Genomic DNA, 11,580 nt, shown 5'->3' with positions numbered 1-11,580 from the left:
CAATCAAGGAAAACATCCTAACAGTTCTAATACTTCAACAGAGTTGAGCTTTGAATGGTTTGATGGGTGATGCATTGGAAACAGAGACAAAAACATTATTGATATGGCAGGAAGAGCACACTCCATCAATTATGAAACTATCACCAGTTTCTAAGAAATTATATATTACAGATATTGATATAGATACAAATAGAAAAATATTTAAAATATAGGTTTTTGGATATAAATCTATATATTATATAATTATAAATTATAAATAAAGATTTATGTACAAAAGTATGTTTCAGATCATTTTTTGAAGCAGAAAAATGTTTTTCATAACTAGTTCAAAAAGATTTATTTCTTATTTTTATAATCATAATAAAAGTTTGAGTTTTTTTTAAATTAATGTATTTTTTTCTTTTTAAAATTATGTTAGAATCGTACTAGAATTGTCAGAAATTCAATAAATACTTCTTGAATTGAACATTTCATAGATACATGTCCTACAAGTGTCGATGTCTGATATGAATATTCAACACATACACACCATTTAAGAAAAGTGTCTGAGTTTCAGAAGTTTCATAAGAAGTGTTGTTGTTTTGGATAGAATTTCAATTATGTTCGCATCACTTTTTTTCTATCTTTTTTAACATGATAAAAAAAAACAAAAAAACATGATATTGTAAATTTTTATTGCCCCTACACTAACTAACATATTCCACATAACTCTTTATAGTGTGGTTTCTCATTACTTTTTTATTTATTTGATGAACAATGACTATTTAACTATTAATTTTTTTAATATTTAAATACTAATTAAGGTACTGTAATTAATTATAATTCTTTACTGTTAGAATATGTGCCACAATACTCTACATATTTTTTTTTTGTGGACGTTTCAACATCTTATTAGACTCAAATTAGTGGTAGTGGTAATGACTCTTTTTTTTTCATTTTTCAATTTGGTGGTAGTCAAGGTAGCTTATACTTATTTTTTAAATATAAATTTATATTTATTTTTTGTTTTTATCTATTTCCATCTTCATCTTCATGTATACTTGTAATTGTGTAGTACTCGTTGAATATTGTTTATAATATTAATTAAATAGTTTTATAAATTACAATAAAATTATATAACAATATTAAGGATTTAACGTTAAAACCACACACATTTCTTTTATTTCATATTAAACATAAAGAAAAAAATTACATAAATCTTAAAATAGAATATAAATAACAATGATATAAATGTTATATTCACACACAAAAATTATATAAATAAATAAATAAAATTATAAACTTAGTCTATATGACTTATAAATTACACAAATTTCTTAGAGTGCTATAGGGTTAATGTTTCATAAAGACCCTTCAACATTATTTCTTGGTAGTTAGATCAATCCCGAATTGAATAACAAATAATTAAACAAACAGCCAAGACAAAATAGAATTTCTTTCTTAAAAGCAATTAAGAAAAAAAAATGTAGGATTACAGCCACAATCCAACCTAATCCCAAAAAACATGAAAAAGTAGGGGCACCTTATGTTAAAATAGGTGAGGATGCTACTTGGGTCACATTATTATTTGAAACAAATAAAAAAAATTAAAATATAATTTTATTGAACATCTCTCGACAACTTTGAGTGTTCATTCTAATTTTCGTCCCACACTAAGAACCAAATCCGGTTCAAAATATTTGACTTTTCTAAATTGTTAAAAATTTGTAATAGCTTCTTACATACTAACTTTATAGCATATTCAAAATAGTTTATATTTAATACAAAAAATAATCATTGCTTTAGTGTGAATTAATAAAAGAACGTTGTACAAAGTCTTTTTATTGTAGATGAGTACTTCTGAAATAATCCATAAATAATGTTTATTTCTTAAAAAACTATAGACATCCATCCAAATAAAATGCTTATGGTGGCTATAGCAAAATAATTAACGCATTCTGGGAGTGTTGCTTCCATATGGAATGGAAGAGCTTGTGAAATTAAAGTGAACCAATTTAGTTACTGCAGAGTATTTTCACGGATGAACTACCTACATGTGAACACTGACTACCAAAATTCGACCATTCGAAGGAAACTCACTGAGCTTTGTACAAAATTCCAATCATATTAGAAGTTCACAGGGCGAAGGATTTGCACATTTCTGGAAATGAAAAAAAAAAAAAAAAAAGAGAAAAAGAAAGAAAGAATCATTTACATGTCATGAGCATGGAGTTGACGACATGCAATAACAGACGGATACTAGAGAGATCAGTTCCAGTCATTGTAGGCAAGTTACGTTGATGATTGAGTATCTGGTATACTTGCTCAAAGATGGGCCGTGTGTGCATTGCAATCAATGGGTCCGATGGGTTTATGGCAGATGCCACATCTGTTAACCATGCGATCTTTCTTGCTGTATCGTTGTTAATGTCACAGGCCAGTTGCTGCAGAAGTGAGAGCAGTACACCTTGACTTAAAGGAAGAGGAACTATTGACAAGAGTCCATGTAAATCAACCTGATTAGCAGTAATGGATTGATCCAGTTAGTACTTAGTAATCGGTGTTTATTTGAATATGATGACATATGCACACACATCAGTATTAAGAAATTCAATTAATGTTCCAACTCAAGTTGAATCAGCAGATTTGGACTGCAAACGATTGTATATATATACACAATTTGCCCTTATAAAACTATCAGATATAGATCGGCCCGATGTCTAACATGAGAACTTTTATAAAAAATAAAAAACTATCAGAGATATACTACCGAAGCAGGACCTAATGTCTGTGCAATTGAGGTATAACATATCGGCCATACCTGAGAACATAACCATGATACAATGGATACATCACTTCTATGTAGAGCTCCAATGAAAGCCTCCTCGTATTTCCGTTCAGAAATCAACCTTGCTAGCTCCTGTGTGGGATCCAGGGGAACCTCAACCTGTTTCGCAATGCAAATTTGCAAGAACAATTATTACCATGTAGAGACAAAAGTAAAGCTTGCTGTTAACCATTACCTACAACTAAATCCCACAAATGGTTAGCAAAGTCACCCCACCTTTTCATGAAGTAAAGGACCATTGTTGAGCTGGACCGGCAAAGGATTTAATGAGCCTGAGCTTGTTCTTGTAGCTGCGAGTGCTACTAGCTTTCTCTGGCCCTCAAGCACTTCTCTACTCAAAGTTTGAGAAATTGATGATGCTGAATTAATGGAATCCTGCAAAGCGCATCAAGAGAAATACTGCAATTGAGATGCAAAGGAGTGACAAGCTAAGGAAGAGTAACACTGACATGACCAAAAGCTTCTTTGATAAACCAATCATTTTTTTGGCAGCTGATAAGTACTTCACTTCAAATACAAATTAAGCAACTAAGATTAAAAAAGCCAATATCTACATGTCATATGATATAAGCAAAGAAGAATCTCCAAGCTTCCCTCAGTATGTTGGTGGTGTGATGACCCTAGCCCACTCGACAAGTGGCAGTCATGCAAATTTGTTCTTGCAGAAAGTACCTACCTTAAGTACCTACCCACCTTTCCATTAAAACAAAAGACCTATCTAAAGCAATTGAAATGCAGAAGAGCCTACAAAAGTGAACTAGAACGAGTGCTTCTCATTCAAGATGTAACAAAATACTATAAAAGCTTGACCTCTTACAATTGGTAAGCACTTTACCTTACAAGTGGGATCCAGATCCACCTGTTTTAGAGAGGATATATTCCTAGGCTATCTTATATAGCATTCTATCACTGTATGAGAGATTTAGAGAGAAATTGGTGCACATTTTGAAATACGAATGGAAACAAATCCACTTGAAGGGTCAACTCCAGCCCCACAAACAAAAATGCCATGTTATATAAGCAAAAAAAATTAAACAAAGTTTTTGAGACAAATTAATTCATTATGCTCTTCTTTTTATGCACACCAGCACTCAGCTCATTTTCCCCACAACTCATTTAATATTATGTCTCTGGGAAGGTATTATGTCTTGAGTAAGGCATGTTGTCCAAATGAAAAGGTGCAGGTTTCAGTGAAAGACCCCCAAAAGAAATAAATAAGCACTCCCAGTTACTCACCCTTAGCGTCATTGCCAAAGAAGTGGGTGCAGATTCAAGGCGTTGCTGCACAGCAGCTGAATGTTCAGCCATGCCTTTCTGAAATGTAGCATCCACTTGCTCAAACATGGCTTTACACGACATTTCAAATGCAGGAACAGCTGATGTTTCAAAACTGGATTTGAGTGCCTCCTACAGAAGAAATTAGTATACAGTAATGAACAAAAAGGTACGTTAGATGAAATTACAGATACAAATACCGCTAACTCCAAGAATGGAGCAATACAGTCGAGTGAAAGCCCTGACGTACCTGAAGCACCTGTTTGCCAGTTGTCTGAAATTGTGCCTGGATTTGCCTAGCTACGGTAGCTTCCAGTTTTGAACTAACTGATTTATCAAGTTGGTTCACTGCCTTATCACCCACTCCTCTCTATGGCAAGAAATGCCAATTAGATCCAAGCAAGACAATGTAATAATTTCATTCTAATGTCTATTGGATAGAGAAATAATGTGCAAACCTGGAAGGATTCAACAATAGCAGAAGATATTATTTTCTCCACAGCAGGAGACATTGCACGTACTACTGCTTGCCCAACCGAGGCCATTTCCTTCTTTACAGTTTTCTCCAGTATTGCTGGTAGATCTTTATTCATAAAGTTACTAATCAGACCTGTAATTTGCTGGATACGGTCTCGTAACAACTTTTCATTTTTTGCATTCTCCTCCTGGATTCTAGCCCATAAAGCATCACTGTTGGCCTTGACAGCTTTTTCCATGTTTCTCCCTAGGGCAGCCTCAAGCCTTCTACCTTCTTTTGTCACTGGAACAGCAACCATCATTGTCATTTGTTTTTGCATCTCTTTTTGCATTGTCAGTAACTGCAAAATAAGAGGGGTCATGAGTAATTAATCAAATGCCCAGATATCCAACATGGTACTTCAATACATTTGTTCATAGTCATTCAATGAAATTAAAAAATAATTGCATACACATACAAACAATATGTCCATCCCTTTAGATATTAAATGGAAATGAAAAACTGGGGATTTTTTAATGGACATGTACTTACAGCGAAGCTAAAAATCCTAGCTTCTGAAGGACAAGCTGCTTTCTTTCATCTTTTTTTCAGAAGAAAAGTTATTTACTATTTAAAAAAAAAAATATTTAAAAACAATTACAGGTACTAGTAAAAACTCCCTTTAAACACATGCTAATAAATTAAAATGTAACGCATGATTAGTTATAAATTATCTTTGACCAATAAAAAACTCTAGAGAAATCACCTGATTGATTGATTCCTGCATTGCCAGAATTTGAGCATTTTCAGCAGACGGAAGGCTAGAATTTCCATTTGGTTCATTGGATGAATCAGTTGAATTAAACACACTTGGAGATGAGGAAGGTAGGCCTGATGCTTGAGAATTTTTACCCTTCTGTCTTTTCCCTTTTGCATTAGGCACAGGAGATGGTGGCACAGCCACAGATGTAGATGAGTCAGAAACCTTTTCATGGGCATCTTTTGCCATATCTTGGAGTCCATCCTCACCAGTATCAGGAGGTTGAGCTGGTGACATTGCTCCCATTGAATCAATTTGTCCAGGTTCCTCTGTAAGGAATGTGTCCCCAGTAGCTATCACACAGCCTTCTCGAGCCATCTCAATACCAAGATCTGAAGCCTGAGAGCAAAATATTTTTTCTTTACTATCTGAAATTGGATTTTGTTGTGACCCTTGCCGACCAAATTCATCAATTTGATTAGATCTTGTCTCACCCACCACCTTCACTTCCACTTCAGCACTACCCACATCCTGGATCTTTGCTTCTCCCTCACTCTTCCTATCAACTATATTATTCTCGGAGGAGGAGGAACCAGCCTTTGTGATCTCAGATGGGGTGATTAGATGGGTTGGCTGCTTAAACATGACAGAAGGACTAAGTACACTAGAAATGTGATCCTGTTTCACTTTCTTCTCATCATTCTTTGAATCACTACTAAATGTCTCAGAGAGGTTTCTGTGAATGGTATCCATTTGTCTATCTATGGAATAATCATTAACAGGATGTTCCCCAACATGATCACTCAAATTTGACTGTGGACTCCTGATATCAGAGAGTTTCCTAGATAACCTTGGGCTTAAAGGAAGAGGTGGAGATGGAATACAAACAATATCAGGATCACTACTAGAAGGAGCTAATGTAACAGGTTTAGCTTCAGTGTTTGAACATGTAATAGGTGCCTCAACATGGCCAGAGCTTAAAGGGTATCTGGCCACGAGTCCACTTTCAGTACTACCTGCTTGTAACATTATTTTGGGAGCAGAAGAGTCTAAATTGTGGAATCCTTCAACAGTAACTGCATCCCCAGAAACACAGGAATCTGACTTCTCTGGTCCCACATTATCCAATGGTGGAGGCAAGCACTGGGCTAAATCCAAAGCATACTGCTGAATAGCCTGTGTCTGGACACAGTAAACCTGAACAATATGTTCACCATGAGGTAGTATATCACTTGTCCCAGTAAAACTCAGAATGGGCATGGTCACAGTAAACTCAGCTATATAATCCATGCGTGTTGATTCTGGATTAGGACCATATTCTAAATGTACAGCATATATAGCATTCCTCTGGGCATTTGCAAGTAAAAGAAGACCTGCATGAGACAATGCTGCAACTTGATTAAAGAATGCATCTCTAGATTGTTGAGCTGAACTCTTCAACTCCAACGTCTGAGTGCATTTCCATGATTCAGTGTCACTTGGGAGCAGCCAACCTTCTTCACTTGCCGATACCCAAAGCTTCACCTCCCGATTTTGTGGTCCCTACACGGGTGTTAATTATAATTTGTAAACAAGTAAAACAAATATTACTAGAGTAATCACATATGATAAATTAGTTCTATGGAGGACTATCTGGTTGAAACAACAAACAGTGGACAGATCTCTGCTGACTTTTACAAGCTTTTTAAATGCAAATAAAATTTATTATTGTCCAGATACTGCAAATCAAGAATTGAGATATACACCTGATCTACTAAAGCTGATGATACACTTACTGCTGTGATAAGGACAATATGATCAGGCTGGTGAGGAGCAGTGAAAAATGTAGCAGAAAAAACTGGATGTCCATCATGTGGTCTCAAAACTTCAAGTGGTTGTGTCTTGCGATCTTCCCAGATCTTTATCTGTAGCATTTGATTATAAGTGACAAATACAATTGAGACATCTATAACAAATTAAACAAATAAAAATGCAGCACAACATAAGCATTCATGAGAATGTTACTGATAGGAACTAGGTTATTATGGGATGCCCAAGTCCCACATCCAGTAACATGGGATGTTCAGCGGAGTATTTAAATGTTTGGTTCTTCGTCCTTGACAGCTACCTTTGAGAGTGGGTTCCACAAATGATTGGGTACTTATCAGTTACACACAATTATAAAGAGAACAGTAGGTAGTTTTCTGTTGGTATTTTTTCAGAGTTACTAGATGATCCTACTGTTACATAACTACAATTAAAAAAATTATTAGATTTGAAGTGTTGGTGTAAAATAAATAAGCTCAAAAAAAGTTATCAAACCACTTTTTACCTCAGTTTCATATGGACAAAATTTTGATGCAGTTTTTCAAAAGTTTTTGGTGTCATTCCTCCAATCAAATTGGAGTTTCACTTTGGTATTCAATGCCACCAGCTTAACTTTTCTGACTTTTATTGTGAGAATTACCAAGGTGGAAATCTAATTTTACTTAAGAGATCATTACCAAAAACAATTGAAGAATTGTATCTAAGTATTGTTTGTTTCATATTTGTTCTCCATTCTTATCCTCACAACTTTTGCTTAACTGCATCTACTATATTGTTTTTAAGCAATACTTGCATGAGCACAGTGCCGGTAGGAACAACAACAAAAAATTAAGATAGTATTAAAAAAGCTTTGGCATAGTTTCACTACAGAACAATGTTACTAAATAACCACACCACGATGCTAGTGTGATGGGTGACAGCAATGGCAGAAAGACTGACCACCGAGGGAAACAAAAAATAAATTTTAAAAATGTTTTTATAGGAAGCAAACTATCTTGGTCATTCCACATGAGCATACTTCATGTGTATATATTATTTTTTATTTTAATTATAACTGTCAAGCTTCCACCAGTCTGCAATGCCATCCACCATATTTTAAAGGCATATTTTTGGCTTCCAACCGTCCTCCAAATAACAACGCTAAAGACTTTATTATTATTGTAATACATCTTTAAACTTTTGACTTTGTGTCAGCAGGTATTGTTCATACAAGAATTACTAATCTTCTCTATCCATCCCTGTTCTTGAATGTACCCACATACTAGTGTGCTCTTGGTTTTATATTAGTAAATATCAATGCAAGCTAAAAGAAAACCATATAGATTTTTAAGGAACATTAAAACCACCGCATTGTTTATCCTGACCAGAAAAATGCTATAATAAAAATTGTCACATTTCAACCAATAAAATGTATGAAAACCAGGGAAACCAAAAAGTAGCAGTTAATAATAACAAAAAGAAAATACAAACCGTGCCATCCTGCGACGCAGATACCAATCGATTGGTCATCCATTGGCACATAGATAAATCAGTCACCTCTCCATCATGCGTGCCTACCAGCTGAACCCCATCAATGAGCTTGTCAACAGGACATCTCAGAGGAGGATCCTCCGCCACAAACGTTTCACCATTTCCAACTTTTGTGGTGTCAATTCTCAAAACATGTTTTCCCATACCAACTATCAAAATCTCCTGTGTATTAAAAGGTTGAATTAAAATAACAAGGAAGAAAGGTAAACAAACAATGAAACAGGAAAAATATGGGGCAATTACTTGTTTATGACAGTGCCAGCAAATTTGAGGATGTTCAACTTTCTCCTCCCCCACTATTTGAATAGCAATAACAATATTGGCTGTAATTTGAAGCTTATCTTCATCATCTGGACCTTCAGAGATCTTCCACACGTAAACTCGACCATCTGTGCCAACACTGCAGAAAAAGCATGTTCCCATAGACAGATAAAAAAAACAGACCGCACCATATAAAGTTTTCAGGGAAAAAAAACTACCTAGCCAAGAGATGAACATCTTCAGCAAAAAACGCCAAGTCTGTGACCCTCTGACAAGGGGGAAAAAAGATTAATCAAAGGCTAAATTTACCAGCTTTAATAATTTTCCCATTAAAAACACAGGGTGGCAGTATAGTATGAAATTGCAAAGTGCATTATTTCGTAGGCAACAAGCCATAAAAGAACATTAATATGTATGATAACTCTACTGCAATAACAAAACAAAATCCAACCTCCTCATCTACATTTACCCACTAAAGCCAGTAGAAAAAGCCCATGTTGTTGTTGTACCTTACTAAGCAATAATATCACCAACCATTTCTTAAATTTACCTCTTTTTTTTTTCTTTGCAAACCTCTCTTATTGTTTACCCAAATCATAGCCCAGTATTTTTTTTGTCTTTCTTAAATTTACCTGATATCTTTTTCTTTTTCTCTACCTCTCCAAAATTATTTGTTTGCCCATAGGTATCTTCTCTAACAGGCAATTCTGTCCAAAGGATGCTAAGACACTAAATGTGAACACCTCCCTCATGTGGAATTCGAACTAAGGTTCGCCACATTGCAAGAGACCTGCTCCTTCCACGATAATCAACTCCCAATGGTGGCCAGACGACTCACCTCTTAGTATAACTCAAAGCGCTGCCACATAATGTTTTGTTTTGTTTCCTTGTCGCAAAACGAGCACAAGACAATTCCCCAACAGAAGAACAAGCCAATGCAACGCAACAAAAAAACAATTCAAGACACGAGACAAACCTGAGTGTGGCCTCTGAGGAGAGACCTGACAGCAGTGTGGATATTAAGCACCCTAATGTTCCCCTGTTTCAGCCCATAGCATATATAGGACTTATTCACCGCAATCTGCCTCCCCAAAACCGGGTTAGGGTCCGACCCGTATTTCGTGATCGGAGCAACCTCAAGCTGCGGCTGGACCTCGCCAGGCAGCCGGACGTCGACGTCGTAGGCGACGCGCTCCCCGGAGAGGTGCCTTCCCTTGGGGACCTTGCCGCTGGGGAGTCGCGTGAGGGCGGCTGCGGCGGCAGTGGCAGCGGCGAGGACAGCAGAGGGGGTGGAGGAGGGAGGCGCGTAGTCGGGGGGCGGGGGGGAGGGGTTGCTAAGGAGGGCCATGAGGCGGGCTCCGGCGTTGGGGTTGGAGGGCGGAGGGATGGGCTGGGTGGGGAAGGAGAGGGAGCGGTGGTGGGGGTGGAGAGGGAGGTCGAAGGCCGGGAAGTGAAAGGGCGCGGCGGCGGGGAAGGGCGGAGGGTATGAGGATGAAGGGCTAGGGTTAGGGTTAGGGTTTGACGAAGGGGGCGGAGGGTTGAAGAAGGAGTGCATGTCGAAGGGAGGAGGAGAAGGGTGGGTGTTGGTGTTGGTGTTTGGGTGGTGGTTGTTTGGGGAAGCCATCATCAGATTGAATTGAGCTCCAATTCACAATTCAATCTGATGAAACGAAATGAGATTGGTGAATTCGTGAAGAAGAAGATGATAGATCGAGATTGGGATTGTGATGAGTGCAGAGAGAGATCTGAAAAAGATCAAGATTGGAACTCGAATAGACTGTAAGAGAGGGAGGGAAGTGGAAAAACCCACTTCAACATTCACTTCTAAAACTAAACTTTATCAAACATTTTCTATTTTTATTTTTTTCCTCCTTATACTATATATACTTTCTAAATGTAATTATGTTTCTTTTTCCACATATTTATACTCAACTTTCACACACCATAAATAATTTTTAAAAAAAAATTCACAAAATTAACCGTAAATTACTAATTATTATTCATAAACTAACTTATTAAAAATTGATAAAGTTATTCGTCAGAGTAATTTATTAATTTAAATCATAAAATTAAATATTTAGACAATATTTTAACATATATCTAGATATTTCAAATGTTAAGTGAGCTTTACTGTTTTTATTTAAACATGTTATGAAAGCTTCTTACATTACATCAACATTAATTTCTCAAATTGTTTTTAAGTATTATTTTTTCTTCATATTTTATCTTTTAATATATAAAAATGTGGTTGCATAACATTTTCTCAATATTTAATTATCATGTGTATATCTCATCCTCAAAACTATAAACATTTTATTTTTAATATGTAATTTAAATAAAATTCGATATTATTTTCTTGAATGTGTTTTTCAACAATAGAAGTTTTCATATCATATTATTTTTTCACATGTTTTTCTAAAATCTGCGTATACGATTCAACACAATATATTTATATTGGATAAACTAATTCGTACCGTCTTATTTTTCTTACAAAGTTAACAAAGATAAATAAATCATGATGACAAAACAAGATGAAAGGACAAACATGTTTAGTTGACACAAGATAACAATAATCTTTCTTCAAGTTTATTTAACTATTGAGTGTCAATAACTTCGTTTTATATAAAAATAAACACGCACAAAATTATAATATGTTTCATATTT

General features: G+C 35.6%; 1 protein-coding gene across 1 annotated transcript; it reads right to left on the bottom strand.

Moving 5' to 3' along the window:
- Positions 1–1,950: 1,950 nt before the first annotated feature.
- LOC137831395 (enhancer of mRNA-decapping protein 4) lies at positions 1,951–10,812 on the bottom strand. Its single transcript, XM_068639060.1, has 12 exons — positions 9,893–10,812; positions 9,135–9,184; positions 8,899–9,055; positions 8,596–8,817; positions 7,095–7,223; positions 5,326–6,861; positions 4,561–4,920; positions 4,353–4,472; positions 4,064–4,234; positions 3,044–3,202; positions 2,801–2,926; positions 1,951–2,495 (listed from the first exon to the last, which is right to left on the bottom strand). The coding sequence occupies exons 1-12, from the start codon at positions 10,541–10,543 to the stop codon at positions 2,187–2,189; spliced, it is 3,990 nt and encodes a 1,329-aa protein (XP_068495161.1). The 5' UTR covers positions 10,544–10,812; the 3' UTR covers positions 1,951–2,186.
- Positions 10,813–11,580: the final 768 nt, after the last annotated feature.

Source organism: Phaseolus vulgaris, chromosome 6 (genome assembly GCF_000499845.2).
Source record: "Phaseolus vulgaris cultivar G19833 chromosome 6, P. vulgaris v2.0, whole genome shotgun sequence".
NCBI lineage: Eukaryota > Viridiplantae > Streptophyta > Magnoliopsida > Fabales > Fabaceae > Phaseolus > Phaseolus vulgaris.
Note: the sequence above shows the minus strand (reverse complement) of the source record. Positions and strands in the feature narration are given on the sequence as shown.

Bases quoted from the DNA above. Each gene is read 5' to 3' on its own strand.
- LOC137831395 (XM_068639060.1), bottom strand. From the start codon at position 10,543: ATGATGGCTTCCCCAAACAACCACCACCCAAACACCAACACCAACACC. The intron at 4,921-5,325 runs GTGATTTCTCTA...CTTATTTTGCAG, and splicing joins TGCAGGAATCAATCAATCAG to TTACTGACAATGCAAAAAGA. The intron at 3,203-4,063 runs GTGAGTAACTGG...TGCGCTTTGCAG, and splicing joins CTTTGGCAATGACGCTAAGG to GATTCCATTAATTCAGCATC.